The 25,347-nt window shown below is 37.2% G+C and overlaps 1 protein-coding gene across 1 annotated transcript in view; it reads right to left on the bottom strand.

The window, feature by feature from the left end:
• Positions 1–22,463, bottom strand: part of ZEB1 (zinc finger E-box binding homeobox 1) — a 26,808-nt gene extending 4,345 nt beyond the window's left edge. Inside the window, exons 1-8 of the mRNA XM_009708280.1 lie at positions 22,253–22,463; positions 21,563–21,763; positions 16,200–16,262; positions 14,360–14,518; positions 10,462–10,664; positions 5,153–5,258; positions 1,840–3,650; positions 91–271 (exon numbers count right to left, since the gene is read on the bottom strand). Of these exons, the coding sequence (XP_009706582.1) occupies positions 91–271; positions 1,840–3,650; positions 5,153–5,258; positions 10,462–10,664; positions 14,360–14,518; positions 16,200–16,262; positions 21,563–21,763; positions 22,253–22,463 (2,935 nt within the window). The remainder of the gene's footprint in view (positions 1–90; positions 272–1,839; positions 3,651–5,152; positions 5,259–10,461; positions 10,665–14,359; positions 14,519–16,199; positions 16,263–21,562; positions 21,764–22,252) is intronic.
• Positions 22,464–25,347: the final 2,884 nt, after the last annotated feature.

The following is a 25,347-nucleotide window of genomic DNA, read 5'->3' as shown; positions in this document are numbered from 1 at the left end:
ACACTTTCCAAGAACTGGATTCCAGTTGAGATTATCAGTTACACACTACCAATTAAATAATGATCTGAAACTGCTTTTCCTAGTACATACCTGTGTGTTCATACTTATGTCTCAATAATGAGCTGCTCTTCTGGAATATTTTGTCACATAAATCACATGCATACATCCCGTTTTCTGTCTTTCTCATCTTTTTCTTTGGGGGTGTTGAATCAGAATCATTTTGATCTTCTACATTCGATACTCCTTCTGAGCTAGTGTCTTGCCTTTCATCCTTAAGAAAAATTATGAAAAAGATTGAGTTCAATAAAAAAATGCACTGATGCAGCACCCAATTTATAAAATGTAAGCTGAAGCTGCACTGTTATTCTCATTCAACTCTGTAAAGAGCCAAACAAAATTGTTTAGACTTATTCAAAAAAATCTTTCGCTGCATCACTCTGCTTTGCAGTCTCTGCCACCATACAGATGCAGAATTCTCCCTGGGATTGACTTTAATCACATCCAAATCTGACTATTGGCCGGGTCTAAACTACACTGACTTATCACATTTTAGGCCCGTAAAATAAATGCAATGTTAGGAAGGAAAAGAAGATTACAGACCTATAAGGTACCTCAGTAAGCTGGAAGAGCAAATGTGATACCTAACTACATTTTTCAACTAATGTTTGTCACCTACATTCTGCTACCTCGTGAATTTTATAGAAGTTAAGACTATTTTTGATGAAGTTTTCACAAAAAGCTATTTAAGTTACCATTTGAATTTGCATATTTGACTACCCTCTTCCTCATAACACTACCACAAATACTACTTAACCCAAAATTTGGAGGGCTGCAAATGCTTCAGTAATAAAAGTTTTAAAAATATCATAACTGTTGTCCATTCCTAAGCATTTCAAGTGCTGCAGCTCACCTGTAAGAAGTACAGTATTTTCTACTGATATTAGCAGTATCACTACACACAGAATTAATTTTATCGTATATTATCAAATCTGAATATAAAAATGTACTTTAGCTACCTCAAATGTTGTCTGTCTCAGAAACTTTAACATGTAAGCAATCTTGTAACTCTTCAAGGCTCCTCAGTCTCTGGCAATACAGAAGCCTGCATAAAATGCTAAACAGCCAATTTCTAGGATTTAATTAGAAACGCTCAGTCTTTACGTAAGCCACATTTCTGTTCTGCTCTGTCCCTACCTCAACATGCACAGGTGTTTCTCAGGAGGACTGACTCCAATTAGATCACACCTGGGTGTACCCAGGGAAGAACAGGGCACAATACGGGAATGCCAGATGAAGAAGATAAATATCTGCCTGCCTTTCAATTGAGAATATATCCAAATTTTGTTTAAAGTGCCATTATGGTGTAGGATGAATTCAGCCACTCTGCAAACCAAGAAAGCAGAGCAGCGTGAAGGGAGTAGCCAAAAGTTCCAAAGAGTTTATTTTCTGGATGTGGGGAAAGAGGAGATACAGAGCCAGCAAGAGACACAAGCCATGGCCTTACTTTGCTTTTGATCAGGAGAATTAGACTGTCTTTAAAATACTGGGCACTAATGTCTTAGAAGACACTTCTGAATGACTGAATATGGTGAAGAACTGACTTGTCCACGCACAGAACAATATAGTTTCTGTCAGTCTGGACTCAAGCTGTCTGAGCTAACCAGTTTTGCAAAGGACTTAACAGCAACATCTATTACCCATTAACAATCAAGCCAAATAAACCTGATAGCTTATATTTACATTTTTATTTAATTTATCTTGACAGTTTTCTGTTAGTTCAGCATGGATACAGAATGAATACACCATACACAATACATAGGAATACAGGGACTGAAATACCTGATTTCCGTTGGCTTGGGTCTGTTTTGGTGGTGTTTCTTGAACTGCAGGACTAACTGTAGTAGAGTACGTATAAGCCACCTGTGGAATCAAAATGGTTTGCTTATTGGCAGCGAGAGCTCTCAAGCATGGAACACTGTTCTGGTCAGCAATGGCAACAATTGTAGGTAACTGGGCAGTGACTGTAGGTATAGCAATATTTATGGGATTGGCACTTGGTGGGATTACATTTACAATAGGATCAGAGTCTGTAATACTGTTGTCCTTTTGTGGTTCTTTTTTTGCACAAGTTAAGTTCAAAGGTTCTTCTTGGACAGAATAAACACTGTTCTGGTAAACACTAGTTATGGTAGATCTTTCCAACAGTTCTCCATGTTGCTTTGGTAGTGAAAGGTCAAGAGGTTCAATTTGTGGCTCTTCTTGTACACCCTCTGCTGTGTACGTATAACCCTGTGAATTTCTTGATGAAGAAAGGTTTAGTGGTGATGGGGATGGCGTGCTACTGCGTGAACCATTCAGAGTTGATCCCCCTGGTAAAGTCGGAGATTTTGTTGTATTGGCAGGACTTTGTGAATTATTTGTGCTGTTCTGGGTTTCGCTTACATCTGTAGTTGCTGCTTGATCATCATTATCTGCGGGACTGCTTAATTTAACTTGTTCAGGAGAAGATGGTCCAGAAGACTGCACAGAAATTTGTCCAGCTTGCATTTTTTCAAACCACTTTTTTACCACATCCAGTGGTAGGTTTACTGAATCTGCTATTTTTGAAAGTTCTTCTGCGCTTGGTTGTGCATTTAATGCATAATACGCTTTAAGTAGCGATAGAAGGTTCTTTAAAGGTGGCTGACCAGGAGATAAGTTGTTCTCCCCAGTTTCTGATGGGACAGGGGAGTCGGGCTTCTCAGCTTCTGTTCCACTGGGCTGAGGAAGCTGGGGAGGATTTTTTGTTTCATAGTGCTTTAATTCTTGAAGTGCATTAAGATCTCCTGGACAGTCATCACAAAGAAGACAAGTGCTATCATTGGTCTCTCCTTCAAAGTTCTTATCTTTCTCAGACTTCACTGTAAGATCTTCCGGTAATTTTTCATTTTTGCAACTATTTGTAGGAACAGAGTTTTCTTTTTTTAGATTCTGTGGAACAACCTGAAGTTGACTTGGCTGCTCCAAGCTGTAGTTGATGATAATTTTGGTTGTCCCATCTTGGTCAACCAAAGGAAGACTGATAGCTGAAATGAGGGAATGGCCAGCTTGTTGTATAGATGCATTGCTGATTGTTTCTTGTTCTTTGGACGCAAGATTAGCATGATTGTTTTCCAATACTTGCCTTATTACATTACCATCCACTGCCACTTTAAGTACATTTTGAATGTCACTTAAGTTGATGCTTATGGGAGACATCAGACCTACTGTTGGTAGAACAACAGCTTGCACCACACCCTGAGGAGAACTGGTTGCCTGCAATGGGCTACCACCACTAAAAACCCCATTCTGCAAAGGGGTCGAACAATTAATTCCTGAAGCAACCACTATGGGCTTGAATTCATAATCCACAGGTTCAGTTTTAATTTGGTTAACAGGAAGTTGCTCTTGCAAGGGTTTATTTTCTATCTTTTGTCGTATCTGTGGTCTTGCTGGGCTACCTGGTGATGCAGAAAGGGAAGGGGAGGAGCACTGAGATGTCTTGAGCCCTGACCGGGCTCGACCATTCACCGGCATCAAACCAATACACTTCTTACTGCTTATGTGTGAGCTGTATGAACCAGAATGGGAAAAACGTTTCTTGCAGTTTGGGCACTCATATGGCTTCTCTCCTAAAGATAAAAAAAAAAGAAGAAAAAAGGCATATGCAACAGTTTACTAGGTTACAGCGTAAGTTTATCAAGCAATAGTAACTATAAAAGAATACAAAATGATCTCTCAAAGAGTCCTAGGGTAAAAAAAATCTTATACAGTGAGTTGAACAGTAAGAGTAATTATCTATAGCTCTGATCCTAGGGTCCTTTAATAAGTTTGTGATTCACGAGTAGATATAGGATGGAGCCCACATGATCACGATATGTTCCAGTATTTCCCAGTAACTGTCTACACATCACATAAATGAGTCTATACGATACTTGCAGATTTCATCAAACTCCACTCAAGCAGTACCACAACTAACTTCAGAAGCTGCATAAACTACTCCAGAATGGAAAAAAAAAAGAATATGATTAACTAAAGAGAAAAGGCCATATATGCAAATCATAATTGTAGAAGGAGTTATGCACATTTTATTGCGGCAAACTCAAATACAATATATCCTACAATACTCAGCTGAAAACCAGGCAAAGTTTAAGTAAAGGGAAACCAGACACATGTTCAAGACAGATGCGTATTTGTCTTCAGAGATGAATGTCAGGTTAAATTGCCAGGAAGAGGCACACAACTATGCAATCATTACAGCCTTAGTAAGAGTTGGCTTTTCAGGGCATCTGTGCTACAGAGGAAAAGGAAAGAGCCGGAACAGCTGGCTTGCTTCAGATTGAAAAGTACATTGACTGAGGCTTTCCCACTCACAGGCACAGTGCACTACTTTCTGGAAATGAATGATGATGATGTTTGCTGAGGGAGGACTTCTAAGTGAGGTGCACTTCATTGCTATTATCATGGCTGAGCAACTGATAAGAAAGGAAAAGGTGGCCTAAAAATTTGTTTTCAGACTTTCTGTCAATGGGTAAATCTGGGTTAAACACAGAAATAGAGAATCTTTTTCGAGTGACCACAATTAACTTATTGTTATATGATATATTAAAATATATTATATATTAAATTTCTTATAAATTGGAACTTTTCTTATAAATTGAAAATGTTATGACAGTATATCACAATCCTAGACCTGTGTCCTGAGGCTATGTTAATATGACTAATCTTGAATGATGACGATCACAGACACAGTAGGAAGCATAGTTCTTATGTCCCGATTGTTAGCAATTGAAATTTTCTAGCAAGGCTCATAACATGCTGAATGATCTGCAAACATTGAGAAAACACAGAAAAATGAAAAAGGACCAGAAGGATGCCCCCATTTCTTCTGCCACAAGTGAATTTTTTCTTAACTGTCAGAGCTTAAGCTGCAACTGTAAATCCTCTTGAGTTTATTCTACGTATTTCCTCCACACAGGTGAAGCCTGCAGTCAATGCTTACAGAGTCCCAGAGGGAAAAAAAAAGGAAAACACTAGTATTTTAAACTTAGACATACAAGACTGATACCACATCAAAGTTATAAAGAGTAGAAATTGCAATATTAGTACACAATTCAATGCTTGGTTTATTTACCACTGTGGATTCGTAGGTGCTCCTTTAGGTGATGTTTATATTTAAAAGCTTTTCCACATTCAGTGCACTTGAATTTTCGATTACCACTGGATTGTGTCACATGTCTCTGTAAGAAAGAATTTGTAATTATTGCATAGGACAGCATGCTGGAAAAACATCTTGTATTTTCACATCGTAACAGAGAAATGCAATACAAAACTGAAAAGAATCAATTATAATCTTAAGAGACTGAAGGTGGTATGTGTTATGCATGAAAAAGGAACAAATTAAAAGTCAGGTTAAAACTGAGCCATATGTATCTTCTGAATAAATCTGGTAGGGTAAAAAGAAAAAAAAAAAACACAACCCAAATGTAAAATATATCTGCTCTTTCTCCTAACTTCATTGAAGCTTGCACTGACATGTTATGTGAGTAAGAAGTTCCAGGATGCATGCTGATTCTACTTGTGAAAGCAAAAAAATGAAGAAAAACCCCAAGCCCACCACCCACAGAATAAGTCACGCAGGATAGAGAAACATTAAAGCATATAAAAGCCTATTTAAAGTTTAATCAGTTGACTTGATTTTTCCATTTACATGCTTCCAGCGCTTACTGTTGGCCTTGGATTCCTCTATGTAATGATGCCACAGGATTGCTCAAGAGAAGATGGCTCAGTGACAACAAACGCACTCTCAGTCACAATTAATTCTCAAACTAAATGCAAAAAACTAAATTAAAATAAATAACAATACGGAGGGATTTCCCAAGTACACAACATCAAATCTCTTCACTATTTGCATTGAAGCTCTATGGTTATTTTTGTAATATTTTGCCTTGTGAGAGCATTTATTGTTAAGCTCCAAATTATTTTTAATTTATCTTTATTGTTATAACTAGTTTAAAAAAAGCAAAAGTTAAGAAAGACATGTAAATATATGTAGTATATATGAGATATGTATATGCAAGATACATAATTTTATCACAAACTGTATAAATCTATGAATGTATATTTTTAAAGACAAAAATTACACATATTTTAGAAGTTGGAGCAGTTTAATTACCAACACAAAATGGAGGAATTAGAAATTTTTTGTTCAAACAAATTGCTTATTTAAAAAAACAGCGGCTTCTTTTTCAGTGGAGCTCACTTTGCAAAAAGATACTCTACCACCATTTGGATGCAGCTGCAGATTTTTGGTAACCGGGGCAAGCATTTTCATAAACTCATTAATAGAGCTATTCATGTACTCTGGGGAAACAGCCTGCCTACAGGCAGCTACCAAGAACCGGCTGGCGTGCATTAACTTCCTCTGGTGTGAAACCGGAGCGGGGAGCTCCTACACCTAATTCTGGTCTACTGCGATCGGCAGTGCTGGGAGCAGACACTCACTGAGCGCGGAGGCTATTCCCCGAGTGCAGACACTGCAACTGGGGGCTAAGATCTGCACTGGGGAAGTGGGATGAATAAAAAGGCAGGATGATGTTCCTGTTCTGATTTATGCCTTCAGATCTGAAGAACCTGCAGCCGTGCAGTTTTCTGGATGAAAGGCTGAGTGCTCTGCTATGAGAGATGCTGTCCAAATTATCAACCCTCTCCATTCTACACCCTGTCCTCCTTTATACAACACAGATGCTAACAGAAGACAAATTGAAACAAGATAAACTAAATTGCTTCCAAGTACTCTAATTCAACAGTTCCCTTGGGATAAGCGTTTGGTTAAGCTGCCGTTTTCACCTCTCAGCAAATACTGCTCCCACCTTCCTTGGGGTGGGCTCCTTCCCACCTCCTTCCAGGCTGCGGAGTGAGGTCTCCATCCGACTTATCCTGATTAGCATTTGACCCTTATTCCCAAGTTTGTCAGCCGTCTTTTGCTAGTCCACATGACTTTTCAGCTTTGTTTAACTAAGACCCTTGAAAATGATGTTCTAGATGATTGTGCCTGACTCACTGTATTTCACTTTAATGATCCAACTTTACTGAGTCTAGAGGACTGTGTCAGGATTTACTTAAGCCTGCAGAGAATCAGTTACTACTGTTTGACTGGGGATTACGCAAGTTAAAGGATCTCAGCATATATACAGCTACTGCAGATGCTGGACTACATAAATATTCATACTAAATATTAGTGCATGTATTCAATCTGTCAGAAATGTTTCTGCTCCAGTCTTTAAAATTCAATGTTCTGCTTCCAAAGCACAGAAGCCAACATTTCTCTTATCAAATTTTTAACGAGTTTTTCTGTTTTCCTGGTCATAGCTATAAGCTGCTTTGAACCTTCTGCTAGGCAGTGTTTCCATTTCTTTTGCCTTACCTACTTACTTTTGTAATTCTTTATTCAGCTTTCTTGCTGTCTGTCCTATACTTTTCTTTTTTATAAATCTGGGACATCCTCAGAGTTACTCTCCAGGATGTTCTTTAAAACTGAGAAATTGTAACTCTTCTCTAAAGTACCATCTTTGATACTCTTTCACCTTCATTTTCTCAGATTCAAATGGTTTTCCCCCTTTCAGTACTGTTAAATCCATATTTTTTTGAGCCTCTGATGTTTGATATATTTTTAATGCACTGTACATAGCTGTTGTTTTCTGCTCATTAAAGAATTAACCATAGCATTCAAAGAATACTCCTCTGCACTCCTTTAAGGACTGAAAGAAGAAACATCAGCATTAAGGTTTGTAATGAGCCACTAATACATCCCTAAATCAGATATTTACTGTGCTTCAGACTAAAGTCCACTCTTTTCATACCAGAGAACCAAAACTAATTAATGGGAATCCTCAAAAGTTATTTGGAAGACAGGAATTACAGGTACATCAAAGTTTTTTCACAGATGGTTTGACCATGGTCTTCAAGAACTGCCATTTCTCAGCGATGTCCACAGCAATATGAAATTTTAACAGACTACCTATAAGTGCTTTGTAATTTGATGAAAAGAAAAATAAAACAAATATAAGAAGCACTTATTCATACTTCAGCATCTTTTTTGGTGCTTCACCTGTGAAGGTAGACGATACATATGCAGCGTCACCTGCTACCAATCGTTAGTGGTGCAGGAGCAGCCAGGGGAGCCGTGAAGGACAGTGGGGATGGGGAGGAGGGAGGGATGAAGGAGAAGGTGCAGGATAGCTCTCAGCTCTCCAATGGAGCTGAGGTAGCTGCAGTGTGGCATATTTCCCCTTCCTCCAAGGGAGGCAAGGTGTGCAGATATCTCTTCCACTGCCTTCACTACACTAGGTAGTATCTTTGCTCATTGCTTCTTTGTACAGAAAAACTACAAAATTGACACATGCTGGACATTCACCAGCTAACAAAGTTATCCAAATAATCTACTTAAGGTGAAGTCCTTTAAGAATAAGACATTAAGTTTTGAGGATGCAGCTGTTTAAGATCCACAACCAGGAGGTTTATAGATCCACAACCAGGAGGTCTATACTTTACTATGGAAAAAAGTTAATTTTCCATTACACAAATGATGTAACCATGTACATGCACATGCAGCCAATTTTGAAGACATGACAACTTTATGACAATAACATCAACAAATAAATATTTCAAATTTACCAAGTATCTGAACTATTGTAGTTTTTATTCTGGCTATGGCTCTAGAGAAAAAAACCACACTTAAACGGGTGTAATGTTGAGTTCCAGATACTTCATAGAAACATTTATAAAATGCAATTGTGCCTTCAAAAGTATAAACTCATTAAATTATATCTACAGGAATACAGTTTAAGCCTCCCTTTGTAGCAATTCTTCTGAGATCATTTACTCACTTCGTATTTTTTAACTTTTCATTCAAATTACATACAAATATGGGAAAGGCTTCTAGCCCCTCCAACTATTTCGTTCTTCTGCTTTTAGGCTTCTAGTTGGAAAAACTGAAAATAAATGTGGTAGCTCACAAAAAAGCATTATACAAAAAACATTCATAGATTTTATAGTTAGAAATATAAGATGTATATAAGATGATAGTAACTTTAAAGTGGAAGCCAAGCCACTAAGAGAGCAAGACAGGGAAATGTTAATGGCAAATATATTTGAATAAACAAGAAATGCCACGGCAGAATACACTGGTGAGGTTATTCCAAACCCTGCGAGGCAGTAAAATCTTTGCAGCAAGATGACCGATACTTCTTGTAACAATTTTTCCTATTTAATTTACGCATGAATGTGAACACTTAGGTATAAAAATGGATAATAATTTTTTAAGCCTGTTAAATTCTTGGACTTAGTGATACTTTGTAAAATGGAGGTTAATATGTAACATGTAAAAAAGCATCTCCTTTGCTCTGTGTTACAGCTGTTCAATTTAACAAAAGATCTGTTGGTTTGGAGCTGCAAGAAATATTGAGGTACCTTTCCCTTTGCATTCTTTTCACTGTTCACTGTTTTCCATCTTTCTGTGATGTTTTTCTCCTGTTTCCTCTCTGGAGAGTACCAATCTTTTCAGTCTGTCCTCAGAAGAGAACATCTCCAAGCCTCCCTCTATAACCTGGTGGTGGAAAATATGTATCTTTTTTCCTTGGATAATTCCTGACTGTTTCAGCGAGTTTCAGTTGGTTCCTGAGCCTCAGAGTGCCTCTGATAAGCTATGGAAGCATGTAATTGGGGATGGATATAGGAAATTGTGGGGATAAAAGAAGAAAAGAAAAAGAGGGAGCAAGGAACAGAATCTCGGGACCTTCTGTAGTGATGAGATAGCTAACTCACGGAAGGCACTTCAGGAAACTATGCCCTCAGGTCAGCCCATGAACCAGAGAGAAAACAAGCTCAGAATATCTTTAGCCCTTTCTGTTGCTTCATTTACTACTGAAACATTGTATTTTATGCACAAAGTGTCTTATAGCATATATTGCATTGAAAAACTGTATCTCACAGTCCAAGCAAATGAATCAACAAAATGGTTTGTTTCTTAAGGGCAAAATTGGGTACACGAAATTTTGAATTAGCCAATCAGGATTTATGAAAGAAAAATGTAAGTGTTTCACTAAAGATCTGAGATTAGAGTCATAATTTTTATGTAATGTTAGCTAGTGAACAGAAAAAACATAATTGCCTATAAATGCAATAAAGCACTTCTGAAACCTAAAATTTAAACCCAACCACACTGCCTAAATGAAAGAAAACATAGGAATTTAGATCTCACCCTTTGACAGCTATGGAAAAAGTCTGACTTAGCAGCAAATTTAGGTGTGTGCTCCTGGACTGGGACTTCAGCAGGTAGATAATCTGATGTGAACAGCTAACTTGCGCTGAACATCTTTGCTCACATGACAAATCACAGCGCTGTTACAGAGGACGATAAATCCTTAATTCAATGCCACTTACTTGATCTCTTCCTGATTTGTGTGATGTCATGTGGCGGTCAAGCTGCGTTCTGTACGCAAACGTGTAACTGCACAAGGAGCAACTAAAGTTATCTTCATTTTTTTCATGGCGATATTTAATGTGTTCCTTCAGAGAGGTAAAGCGCTTGTACCCTCGATCACAATATGGGCAAGTAAGCAGTTGGGAAAATGCATCGGGTGTTCCTACACAGAAGAGACAAAACACTATATTTAAACAAATCTAAGTTCCAAAAGTATTACCATCAACAAACATGCTTTACATTTACATATATTACTGTAAGAAAACATGCAGCTGCTAGAAGCTCCATCTGTTTTAGAAAAGGACTAATGATATTTTTTCTTTTCCACGGGTATTATGTTACTAACTACAGTATTGTATGGTTGCCCCAGTGTACACTGGAGAGAGTCAGCACAATATGATTACCCAAACCCATACCTCTCAGTGAGTCTATTGGGCTTCCCAATACAGCACTAGAGATTCTATATATATATATTTCTGTTTAAAAAGTGGTCTGAAAACTGTGAAACATGGTTTAAGATCTAGTAATCTTTGTAGATTTGGTTAGCTCAATCACAAACAATCCTCTAATCCTGTTTACAAATTTAAGTCTATCACTGAAACATCCTGTTTTCAGCTCCTAAAGAATAAGCAATAATTGCAAACTGCAGAAAATATTTTTCTTTCTCTTTACCTAACACAGAATTGTAAATGAAAAGAGAACTGAAAAAAGATGATTAGAAATGTGGTTTATGAATCTTATACCTGGACCTGTTGGAGTGGGTCCAGAGGAGGGCCACAAAAATGATCTGAGGGCTGGAGCACCTCTCCTATGAAGACAGACTGAGAGATTTCAGGTTGTTCAGCCTGGAGAGGAGAAGGCTCCGAGGAGACTTATAAGGGGGTTTATAAGAAATATAAGGACAGACTTTTTAGCAGAGCTTGTAGTGATAGGACAAGGGGTGACGGTTTTAAACTAAAAGAGGGTAGATTTAGACTAGATATAAGGAAGAAATTTTTTATGACGAGGGTGGTGAAACACTGGAACATGTTGCACAAAGAGGTGATAGATGCCCCATCCCTGGAAGTGTTCAAGGTTAGGTTGGACGGGGCTTTGAGAAACCTGGTCTGGTGGAAGGTGTCCCTGCTCATGGCAGGGGGTTGGAACTAGACAACCTTTAAAGGTCCCTTCCAGCCCAAACCATTCTATGATACACAGGTATGTACCTGTTAGTAGGACATACCATCTGCAGGACAGAAAGGAGGGAGGACATACTGAGTGACAGAAAGAAGAGACATCAAATGTGAGGCCATAAATATGATTCTAATGTGATCCATAGAATCTATTCTGCTGGCTTTCATGAAGTTACTTCTGTATCAGTACACGACAAAGTGAAATCAGATTGAAGCTGAATATTAATTTCACAAATCTATTTCTGAGAAGTCACCACTTATGAAGTCTTAACTCCACGCCTTCTTATCATCATATATTTATCCCCCAAATATCATAACTTACTCTATCTCTGAAAAATTAATTTTTTAAAGGATTGAAAAAAAATATTTTTTTATAAGTTGATAAAAGTGTGTTTAAATAAATGTAGGGTTTGCTGTATTTGATCAAACTATCAATTTATAAGGTGTGATATCCTCCAACGACCATGCTACTCTTCCATGCTTCAAGGGAAATGGGAAGCAAATTTTGCAAGGATGCACCTATGCACTGTGCTGAGAGCAGGAGAGGAAGGTGGAAAGTCTTTACTGATTATCATTTTATGCTCTGAAGCATGAGGGGCAAATCTGTACACACTGTCATTTTAAGTTGCAGAACAATAAGCATTATTAACACTCATAAAATTAACCAGTAATTTAGAAAGTACTTCTGAATTATTTATCTTCATGACCTCTTCCAGCAGGTACACTATAGATTGGTCATATGGTCTATAAAGTAGCAATTCATTCTGTTTGTGTGGAATGTACTGATTTTATTTTCTACTGTGCCATTGTTCTTGCAACAGTGAAAAGGAAAAGAAGAGTCAGACCAGTTTTCATTATTACTAAAAACCAATACCTTCTCTGTCATATAGATTTTTTTATACTTGTTATGGTAACAGGCAAGGTAACACTTGTATTGCACTGTTTTTTGTGTTGTTCTACCCCTTTCTGCTTTTGCTGGATTAGCTGGGTTGTCCAGAAACGAACCCGTCCCCACATGTGTAGATACGGTATGCTTCCCTTCAATTCTCTTTTTTCCATCTACAATTCAATTCACTGGACATAAAGAATACTCCATTTCAGCACAAATACAATTCAGGGGAAATGTCAGAAGCACATTCACTTAAATTCTGTTTCAAATGGCGAAATGGGAATGATTTCCCAAAGCCACTAAAGACTTTAATCTCTGTCACTTCTCTTGTCCAGTCCCCCAGTTTGGAAGCATGTATCTTCAGCATGTATCAGTATATTTTTGGCATTTTCTGTTCCAAATTATTAAAACACTGAGGATTATTGTTCAGCATCGTGATTTTCAGAATACTTCCCTGTGAACTTACTGGGCTAAGTCCAATTTGAATTATTAATATAAACATGTATTTTTAATGATTACATGGAAATCATATTGCAAGGCTGTAAAACTAACTTGACAACCTGTGTCACTGCAACCATGGATTAAAATCTTAAATTAATTAAATTGTAATTTTCAAGATGCTACTGTTCAGTATATATCTTACTTGAATTTTGCAAAACTTGTAAAATGTTGTAACCACAACATATTAGTAATTCAAGTCCTATTTCTGCATATAAATAGGTGTGTACCCAGTTTAAATTTCTCAAAGATTTTAATTTACTTATTTTTGTGTTAAAATCTCTAACAACATAAAATCTCTGGAAGAGCAGAACAAAGCCGTTAGCATTACCCCTTTCACTGTTCTCCCTTAAACTCCGGTACAGTAATACAGCTACAATGACTTTTTTTGTTCAATTATGTACCTTTTTTTAAATGACTGGAACAAAACAACTCCTAACCCTTTATGTAGGATATTACTTTCTTTTGAAAAATCTTAAATACTCCAATAAAGGAACACAATCTGGTTGAAACTGCAGTTGTCACAGATTATGAAATCTGAACATTTCAGAAAGCAGCACAGAACGCAAAACCAATCCGAACAGGTTTTGCCTTCAAATATTTCATGATGAAGATGCCTTCAGTGTTTCCTGATGAAGAAATGAACAAAGTATGACTTCTCATCTCACTCAGAAGAACATCTTAAGCATGAAACTTCCTCAGAGAAAAAAGACATCTACTTAACAATAACAACAGGTCATTACTTTCTCACATAAACATTTTAATATAAACAACGTTTCTTCTTTCTCCACTGCTGTCTTTTCAGGAAAAAAAAAAAAAAAAGCCCATCATAAACTGGCCACCTAATAAAACTACTCCTATCTAATAGATCCTTTTGGGTGTTTTGTTTAGAAATATAAAAAGAAAAAAAACATAACTCCTCCTAAATTCTTACATAAAACCACACTATCTTGCTATACTTAATAACTATACTTAATAAACGTTTGCTCTGTTCTTTCATACAATGCTACTGAATCAATTTATGAAAGTTTGAATTTTTATTTCCAATTACTTGAGGTTATCATTTAGGTAGCCATACAACTGAACCCCAGTGCACATCTTGTTTCACAAAATCACATAGTAATATTTTTTGCATGATGACCCCATCTTCTTATGATTATTTAACTAAGATTCCCAAATCCCTGCCTCCCCCCGAAGTTACATGTGTATGCATTGTCGTCTTCTAAAATATAATAGAACTTCTGGGTCAAATAGTTAGTACACTTTATTTCATAAGAACTGAACTGGTGGTATATTTACCATTTTCATCCTGACCACTAGCTTCTGGCGTGCCTTGTCTCTGGTCCTCCTCAGGTGCTTCAGGGTAGATAACAGCTGTATCTTCTTGTTGAAGGAATTCTTCAACGTTAGGGTCATGGTTTTCATTTTCTGCATCAGAATCACATTCATCTTCTTTTACTAAGAGTGAAAAACAAGATAGAAGAGAGATGCAATGAAGAGTTTAAAAAGAACATAAATGAAGTTCAGTAAGGATTTCAAAACTCTTTACAAATACAAGTAAAGGTCAAGCCTTCCTTTAAGATGCAGGAATATGCTGAGTTTTAAAACAGAGAACCAGTGGCACAATGACATTTAAAAATTTGACTAAAAACACAGTTTGCCTCCAACTCTGTCCATTTTTATCACTTCAGATTTAGCTGTTCCCCTCAACTTCCCTAAAAATCTTAAACGTAAAGTTAATTATGATTTAGCCACTGCAGTTTGAAGGCCAGCTTAATGTCTTGGCTCCTAGGTTTGCAAAAGTAAATTTGTTGTCTTTAAAACATATTTTTTAATGTTATTTAAGACCTGTTCATAAGTGCAAGCCCAGAAGATATTTAAACTCTGAATAACAACTTGGCTGGCTAAAAATGCAGCAAACTTGGACTTTGAATGGCTTGTTCTCCAGTGTTGGAAATTGCTATCAAAAGATTTCAGATCTAGTTAACATCCCTCAATATTTTCCAGTTTAAAACTTAAGAAAACTATCAATGAACAACTGTATTTCAAAGTTAACAAATAATAAATTGTTTTACTTAATGTTTGTACGATAAATATTTGCTACCAAGTATTCGCCTAAATACATTGTTCATATGTGTTCATGGTGGAACATGCTGTGAGAGCTCTGCCTGTTGCACACTAAATCACGACAGATCTCCACTATTAATAGTGTGAGGTATATTTTTAATAGGAAGGAGAAATTTTACGATTCATCTCAGTGGGAAGTCATACTCAATTTACCATTTGACACAATCTTCTTACGACATGAGGCAGTCTCTCACATATAGACTCTAATGCAATTCAGAATGTAGTTCTCCATACTTGTTTGGAGAGATCTGACTTTACAGTAACTAAAAAGAATGTGTGAATCTACAGTTTTAAACATATCGATGTTTAGGTGTTTGGTTTGGTTTGGATTGGATTGTTTTTTTAAATGAGGCTTGCCCTGATAATATCTAACTATTTAGTGTTAATGGCATTAAAAAAAAAAAGTATGAAAATCTCCTGAATTTAGTGTTAATGGCATTAAAAAAAAAAGTATGAAAATCTCTTAAGAAGCTGGATGAGCTATATGTTAAATTTCCTGTCAACCAGAGAAATAACAAAATAACAAAGCATCTGTTTTTGTTTGATTCTGAAACCGAAGTCTACATTTTATTTTGTCTTCTGTATAATCAGTACCAACAGAGGAGTTGATAATAAGATACAGTATTAGCTTAAGTTTATTTTGGTATATTCCTTATTAGTTTAAAACACTATCTATTGACCTGTACTTGTATTCTACACAACTATGTGTAAGATCAGCGCTATTCCTTGTTTTGCTCTTAGGAGAGGCGGCGCTGCAGCGGCGCTGTGGTCAGCCCTGGCGCGAGAGGGCTGCACTGGGTCGCTGGTCGGCTACGCCTCTGGACCCAGGACATCCGAAAGGACCCCAGATTATTCTTCCTCAGCTAAAACACTGTTTACAATTTAAGACCTTCAGAGTGGAAGAGCAAAACAGTTTATAAAGAGGCGGGAGAATTTCAATTTTCAGGATACTCACCTAGCCAAAATTCAATAGCACTTTATGAATAAGGGACTCAGATTAACAAGGAAATACCTGTACATCCAGCTTCATCTGTCTGAGCTTCAGGCCCCAGGATTTCCTTTGTTTCTTTTCCAGCTGAAATAGTACATTTCAGAAAAAGAAGAATGAATATTTAGAAAGAAAACACACACAAAAAAAGCCACACACAGAACAATATATTTATTTCTTCAGCAATTTTTGTATTCCGTATTGTTTAGAAGAATTGCATTTAAACACAATGTTCTTTCAAAAATATGGATTGCACATTATTTCAGCAGTGTATAATCAGTTGAACCACAGAGATATTCTATGGTTAAAGAAACGAAATCTTAAAAGGAAGCAATACTAAACACTAACTATTATTTGAAGAGAGGTAAAGACAGGGACGGTGTGTTTCTCCAGCAAATACAGAGTCAGCTACTTAAATAACCCTATCTACAAATGCAGCTAATATACTGCAATATTATTTCCAGAAACCAGAGTATCATAAAACAAATACATTTACATTATTTTCTCCAATTAGTAGTTTTTGGAAATGATTGATAATTTGCTGGTAATGTCTGCAAACAGCTACCTAATGCATTCTGTTTCTTGTAAATCACCTAGAAACCATTTATAGGCTGCGATTGCTTAAACAAACAAGGATTTTAAACACATGCTACTCACTTCAGATCAACTGTGCACTACAAAAATGTTTCACTTATCAATTCCAATATTCAGTACAAGTTTGCAGGTACCAGACGTCTGTAGACCTAACGCTGTGGAGCCTCTCTGCCTCTGAGCTCCACCAGCGCCTGCTGAGCTGCAGCACTCAAGGATGCAGCGTGGAAGTTTTAACTCACTATGGGTTGTTGGTTCAAATCAATAAATGGCCCAAGTTGTTCCTAATTTACATTTGTTGGGTACCGTGGACTGGGAAGTTCCTATTGGAACTTCCTATTGGAAAGGGCCACTGCTGCCCTTTCTGTCATGGCTTGTGGCAGGAGTGCATAGGAAAGCTCTGTTGGTTGTTTTGCTCCTTTATCAGTAGTATGCTATGCAAATATATGTGAAAGTAAAGCATTATTTCATAGTTTTATTATGGAAACCTTAGATGCTTCAGAGCTGCACTGCAGAAAAAGACTCTTATATGATACAGGAGGTTAGACTACACAACTGCTATGACCTGAAATGGCAACTGTCATACTTTTATTCACCTTACTTCACTCTACTTCAGTGCAGGGAAAAATCCTTTGGTTTGGCTAGTTAAAACCCCAGAACATTCCAGCTTTTTATTTACAGGAGAAGCCAGTTTCTCCTTTATACAGAAGATGATAAATTCTAGGAGAACTTCAAGTTCTCAAATAATACCAGCTTCCTCAAAGGAAAAGACTGTTAATTCTTAATTAACTTTGATAAAATCCCACAGACCCCAAATATCTGCAGATAGTCACAAACAAGAAATATGCTTAAAAGGAAACTGTAACTCTTAAATCTTACTTTAATTGTAATCCACCCCTCCCCCCCCCCCCCCCCCCAAAACAGTCCGTATTTCATTGGTCAATAATGGATTGTGAACTAATTGTATTTTTGGCTCATGATACCACAGACTTGGTTCAGATTTTGTAAGACGGATGATTCCATGCAATGCAAATTTACATCCAGAATTTAATTTCTTAAAAACAATCATGATGCAAACTCACTATTTTCCTTTAAAAAGGGTTGTGATTTTTCTCCATTATGAAATAGGCTCTGTGGAAGAGGGGGAGTATCAGTAAGTTATTACTCAGAAATTTAAATTATAGTGTCTCTAGCAAATTCCATTGGCTTCAGTACAAATAAAAGCTATGCTTCCCAAGGGAATGTCAAGGAATTTATGGTATAGATTAATCTCAGTGAAGTTAAAAACCCTCTTGATTCTAATAATCATAACCTTTATTTGGTACTGCCTCTTCCCAGTATCTAAAAGTGGGGTATAAGACAGGGAGGAGCCCTTTTCCACAGGGGGTGATCTTCTTTAATTCTATAGGAATAATGAACAATTTGAAAAATGTTAAGTACAGCTCCATCTTTGTAGCTATGTATGGTCCACATAGGAAGGCAACTTCGCAATTGTGCCCTCAGAAGCCCAATTACCATGCTGCAAATACAGCTGCTGGGAAGCAATGGAAAGTGATGTGATGATGGGGGAACAGATCTTAAGACACTGTTCCGCCAAGTAGAAGTCACAGCTCTGAACTCCAGAAGAAATCTAAGCCACCTGCTGAATGACTGCTTAAATACAGGTCTCCATGAATAGCATCTAAGGCATGAATATCCATCCTGGCATTACACCTGGACATACCAGATAATTGTAAGACATGTTCTTGGACTTTCGTATCTCATCATTGCTTACGAGCAGCTGCTTAGAGATACAGTTGGACGTCCCAGGGTTAAATGCTAATGATTTTCAGATCACAGGCAATAGTGTGTACTAGCAGCGAACATGCATGACACAATCACTGTGTCACAGGCTGACTGTAAAGTTCTCTGCATGGGTAAGACAACTGATCAAATTTAAACCACTAGCAAAATGGAAATTTTGATTGTAGGCAGAAAGACAAACTTCCACTGACATTTCCATGGCAGTCTTATCTTCAGAGAAGGGAATAAATTCCAAAGCCCGTCAAAAGAGTTTCTAATTTAAACTCTTTAGAGCTAATTTTCTGATATGCATGAGGTAAGCATTATTTACAACTTACAGTATTGCCTGGTTGTTTGCTTCCGTGAGAAAAAACTTGATCAAAAAGATGCCACACTTTTTTAGCCTTCCTCCCAAATGAAATTTGGAGGAAATAGCGCAGCAACCTTCCTCAGCAACCCACCACGCTGAAAGAACACAATCCATCTTACAGCACACAGGCTCAACCTAAAATTTTATGAGTTAAAGGAATTTCTGAGTTCCACGAAGAGCTTAAACATAAAGCATAACTTCATTAATTTTTAAAGCTTACTTCAAAGTCTGGACAATTTTTTTAAATTTTCAGTTTTTAAAAGATATCTTAGTTCCAAGTCTGAGATCTCTAGATTTGCGAAATACTTACAATACATAATAATGTTTTTTTAATGTATATTAATATAATAAGTCAATAAGTTTAATCTTTGCTTTTTTTTTTTTAATTGTAGTGTAGATTTTACTTTAAACTAAAGAAAAAAAAATCATATTACAGAATCATTGCACACATGAATGCTAACACACTGCCAATAACTTGTGCAGGATATATGTGGTTCACTTTTTCAAACCCATATGACTGTTTCCGTTAAACCTCTTGAGATACACACCTTATATTTAAAACACCTGTTCCAAAAGTCTTTTAGAAATTCAGTTAGAACAACTGGAAACGGAAGGAAACTAATCTGATAAAGAAATGTTACGTGTGTTGTTTCTATTCTTGGGCATTTGTGGACAGGATAAATAGGTAAAAAACTCTTGTCAAGTTTAGCTAAAACCAGGAACTTTCAGTACTACTTTACCGGTGAAACACAACTTACTAAAACTGCCATAGCGTGTTTTCTAAAAATAATCACCAGTCCTGAAGATCGTATTAGTGTTGCACAGACACCTACCCCAGTACCTTTCCCTGTATGAGAGAGATCATGTATTCAGTACCTCTCTCTTCAGATTTCTAATGTGCAACCAAGACTGATGATATGATTTTTAGCTTCTAGGAAAGCTATAAAAAAGTAAATAGTACTTTACCATAGCAAATCAAAGCTCCATAAAACCTAATGTAGCCTTCATTTTTCTCATGTAGTCATCACCAGAAATTCAAACAATTTAGTTAAAAAAACCTTACTATCAAATAAAAAACCCTCCAGACTGCTACAAAAGAGGCTTCAGAAGACAGAATTTTTACAGAAGAAATTTATGGTAGTTTCAGCAAGCCTGTACAGCAATTGTTCAATCTTTTGTGTCTGAACACTGATGAAAGCCTGTCTTCATCAGCAATGACCGAGGCAGAGAAAACACTGCCTACATTGTGATTCTACAATCATAGTAGAATTTGGTTTAAATGCTTCACTTTAGCAAACAGATTTTCAAAGGTTAAAAATGGTACATTGGAAATAAGGAGTCAAAAACATGACATCGCACATCTAGAACTCTGAAAAACCCCACAAGGTTGTCTGAGGCATGACGCTGTGTCATGACTACCTGTCGGTACATCTCCAGGAAACGTTCAGTCCAAAGGGTCTTGACCCAGCACCTCTGTGAGCCAGTGCTCTTCTTCACTCCCTGTTTCAGGTTTCCTACATCTATGCTTGAAGGGTTCAAGGAATAGTCTACACACAGCCCATTTTTATGTAACTGCAATTCCTGATAGATATAGCCTGCAGCAGAGCAAAGGTATTACAGGATAACTAAGAAAATTACCTACCTAGTAATTTAGCTCCAAAATACTAATTTCCCTGCACAGCATACCTTGGCAATAGCAGCTATATAAGAACAGGCTGAGCTGATGCTATTCTTTGAACTCTCAGCTGCTCTCTCTCAGCTGGATTGCAGTTAGGGACCATATGACTGCTTTCCATTTATTTAGATGTGAGGTCATGCAATTTGTCTTAAACCACCAGTTTTAGCAAGGTGGATGCTAAAGAATTGCGGCTGGGCTTCAGACACAAAGAGGGATATGCTGGAAAATACTGTATCTTTCAGGGGATTAAGGCCAAATTCCACAATAAATTCCACTAATTTATGTATTTATCCCAATTTGGCTCAACTGTAAGCATGCTGTGTGATATTATGAAACTCAGTATCTGATTCCACAGTAAAAAAAGGCCCATTTCCTGATTGCTTCGAATTTTCAGCTTCTAGAGCTGCTGCCTAATATGTAAAACATTCACCTCCTTCCAGTGTTTTCAAAATATGGATTCATTGTGAGCAAAATAGCCAATTCTAAAACTAATAATCTAAAAATTATTTTTTCTGGCTATATTTTAAAAGAGAAAAGGCAGAAGCAGCTCACAGGGAGAAATTTACATCTGAATATTATTTTGCTTCATGTTTTTGGCTTACTGCTTACTCCCCAAGCTGAGCAAACCCTGAACCTTACTGGGACCTACGGCCAAGACCTGCCATGCAAAAAGACTTGGAAAAACTAAAAGCAAGTAACTAGCCTCTGATCACCCTTGAGAATGCTGCATCTACAGATTTGAAGCTCCTGTTTAACAGTGCCAGTGGAATGAATGCACCTCCAAATCTGCCTCAAATATTAAATAAATAACATAAAATATATTACAATAAATATGTTAGAAAACCTCTTTTTTGATTGTGCATATTACATGTTCTTTCAGTAACAAAGTGACGAAAAAAAGTTCTATCAAATCTTTTGGTTTAGAAACCTTTCTCAACATAGCATCATCAGTGAAAATGAACATACCTTCATCTTCCCAGCAACTGTTTGTACTCCCTTCTCTTTCACTGTTTTCTGGTAATACTGTATGGTCTGTTGGCAAGTCATCTTCCGGCACACTAGCATCACAGTCTGCTGCATCAGTTACACTTTCTTCTTCCACAATATGCAATTTATCTTCATCGTCTGAATCTGAGTTTGCTTCTACCACGTTATTATAATTGGTGACTGCAAACAGACACAAAAGCAAAATACTGATCAATATACTCTTAATTTACAGCATGGAGGTCCAAAGCTTTCAGTACTGTGGCCAGATGCTCTACCTGGGGCATCCCTATGGAGTCACATTATTATTTCTTCCTTCCACATGGGGCTGGCAGCAGATTGTGCACAGCTTGGATGTAATGGCGGCACACAAGGAGATATCTGACAGCTGCTGGGCTTCCACCACTGCTAGGAACCATGATATCTCTCACTTTTCCACACCCAGCATAAGGCTGCAAAGACAAGGCAGTGGACAACTCCAGAGTTGTCTTCTGGGCCACATGGAAGCATCGGGCTTCCAACTGGATCACTCCAATTTGGATATCAGCATTACTGTATGTTTCCTTTAAGAATATTATGCCCTGGTCAATAGTCTGTGAAAGACTTAATACTAATAAACAACATTTTGTTACAGACAGACGTGTATAATGAGGATAGGTTGTATGTACATACCAACTGGTGGGGTATAGAAGGAACAAAACTGTAGGAAAACAACTGACACTGAAGACCAAGTGACCCCAGGCTGAGCACAGCCCAGAGAGGGCAGCTCTGTCGCCTTTGTCTGGTCCCACGGAGCAAGCCCGTGTCTGAAGTTACGCGTGCTAGCTGTGCTCACCCAGCCCACCTTCTCGCTGGCTTTTCCTGTAACCGAGGACACCCTCATGCTCCAGGTATGTCAATCAAGGAGCAATAAATGGGAACAACAAGGAGGTTTGATTCAGAAGGGCTAAAAGCGCTCCTGATCCAAGCTAAAATGCTCTTGTAGTTACACCCAAAGATCACACTAAAGACTTAGCAGGATGAATGTGAAAGGAAACATCTCAGAGGTGACTTAGAAAGGAAATATTGCATCACATTTTCCCCAGCTACCATGAAAAGGTAATAACTCTACTTTTTCTGCCCTGAAAACATACCATGAGCATCTTGTGGACAAAGGATTACATGACGATATATATGTTTCTGTCATACGGGAGCAGATTATTATTTAAATAGTCTTCATTTGTAAGCACAAAAGATCAGTTACGGCTATTTCAATTTAAACTGTAAGGATTATGTATTAAGAAAAAAATTACTTTCACAATCTGTTGAAATGTCTTGTTACTCACACTGAAGTTAAACTTAAACATTTACATCTATACGTGTATTACTTCTTCACTGCCAAGTTTGAACTTCTTAATGGAATGCTTCAAAATACAGTTTAAGAGAGTAAATTTATCGATGAATAAACTAACAAGACTTGTCTTGGCTGCAGCACTCCTTCAGTGGTTATCAGAATTAAACCTGGGAGGCACATAATCATGTTACTTTATGATACATGCATCCTGTCACTGTTAGCGCACGAGAAGCCAGACTGATTCTTTCCTGTGAAACACTGCCTATTAAGGTAGATAAATAACAAACTAGACTCCTGCTCTTCTGAAGTTGTGTTTTATTTTTTTTAAAAGTAGATATTATAGTCATTTAAAAATACATTCAAGTAAGGAAAGTGAGTAACATTATGAACTGACAGGCTACTATCTCGTTTCTTTCCAATTCAGGAGAAAACTGTCTCACCTAGAACATGCATAAGCATGACAAAAGAGCCTTTTGAATTTAAAACAATCATTCCATGTTTCCATACTTTATACATATAGTGTTGCTTGAAAAATGTAGTAACGCCCCACTATTCATGGTATCGACCTCTTCTGAAACAATAAATTCAGGCAAATTGCCTAAATACTAGTATCTGGTCCATTTCAATCCATAAATTGATATTCACTTTATATTCTGTAACTGATTTTGCAAAGTAAAATAGGTACTGTAAGGGATGCCGTAACGTTGTGTGCAAGAGAAGACATACATGCATTCCCTCACCAAAGCAGAAGAGATTTAATGAATTAATTTGCGTGAGGAATGGCAAATGCAACTTTAAAAAAAAGTATAAGAACAGACATAAAACAGGAGGAAGTGGAAAAATTATTTTAGTCTGTTGTCTTAACTAGGTTTTACTGTGATGCTTAGATGTAGGTGATTATTAATATAAAATATCAACATATTTACCTTTGCCACAGGCAAAGGAGATCAATAAGAGCAGGGATCAAAATTTATAGGCATAAATTCAGATTTCAGTAACGTAGATAATGAATACTTGATTTTTTAAAAAATAAATTTCCTGTTTAGTTTGGAAAATTAAGTGGAATCCTTTATATTAGATTTAGAGTGGTTTTATGTAATATGAAAACAGAAAGTTTGTCCTGAAGAATTACACTTATGGAGATAAACAATGTCTTCTTTTCCTCATCATATATTTTTTGTTTTTAAAAATAATCTATTCATTATGGCTCTGCTTACCCTGAAGCATTTTCATACATTCTCACTACACGCACTCATGTGCTAACTTGGTAAGACTTAAAAACTCCTCCTTCTCCATGAAAAGCGAGGAACAAATGGTCTTTGGGATTTCAGTCCCTTCCAACAAAGATCAGTTGTCAACAAGCCAACACAATAAAATCAGCAAGAAATCTGGCTCTGACATTCCTGTTTTCCTCTTATGAAGAGCTTTGGGGGAAATAAACTGCCAAACCCTCATCTAAAAGGGTTCGGCACATTTGCGATGGCCAGGCAACCCACACACCAAACGCAGCAGAAAGTTGAGGACTTAAAACGATGGGAATGTCCATATATATCTATACACAATTGTAACTAAACGATTACATGCTGTTTTCCCTCTACATGATCCTTGCCTGATCTAGTGCAGTGATGGCAAATACACAGGGAATGCTCAGTTTTATGGAGTAAACTGAGTATTTGTAGGATCCTGCCTTATTTTCTCAGACTGCAAAGTGATTGCTCATTCTTTTTATCCCCATCAGCCAGCAGTGTTCCCAAAGCCTCGCTTATAGGATGTTAGCCAAAATGGTATTCCTCATTATATATATATCACATACATTTATGTACAATATATTATAACTATATGTTATAGAATTATACGATCACATAGTATATATTATATGCAATTTCCTTACATGGCATTGAGTAGGAATGCTTCAAAACATATAATTAACTGAACTGTAGTAGGGTGATGGTTTCTCCATTTTACAGAGAAGGAACTGGCTACTTAAAAACTAGAGGATTCTTTCAGCAATCTTAGCATTGCCGCGTCAGTGTAAGGCATTTCAGGCCTTACTTTTCAGAGGATTTTGCACTTTTACAGCATTTTATATATTCATAGCACACTTGTGTTCATTTCAAATGCAGCTGCGCTCAGAGCCCAGGTCCCTCAGCCTGTGTGCCACAGCAACTAGAAACAGAGATCACCTCCAGAATAAGTGACCTTCCAGAATCACATAAAAACTCCTTGAAAGAGAGAGAATAAACCCCAGTCTTTCAGTGGAGCTTTCAAATGGCTCAGAGAGCGTGCTTTTGACTCCTGCAGCCCTCTACTTAAATTACTATGCTTTCCAGCAATTAAGGCAAGGGTTCTGGAGGCAACAGCTTCCTTCAGTAAAGACCCAATTCTTTCTTTGGGCACCATTCCTCCTGTGAAAAAATTATGTGATCAAATAATT

Source organism: Cariama cristata, unplaced genomic scaffold, assembly GCF_000690535.1.
Source record: "Cariama cristata isolate BGI_N322 unplaced genomic scaffold, ASM69053v1 scaffold6429, whole genome shotgun sequence".
Lineage (NCBI taxonomy): Eukaryota > Metazoa > Chordata > Aves > Cariamiformes > Cariamidae > Cariama > Cariama cristata.
The sequence above is the reverse complement of the archived record's forward strand: the minus strand, read 5'-3'. Positions and strand labels throughout refer to the sequence as shown.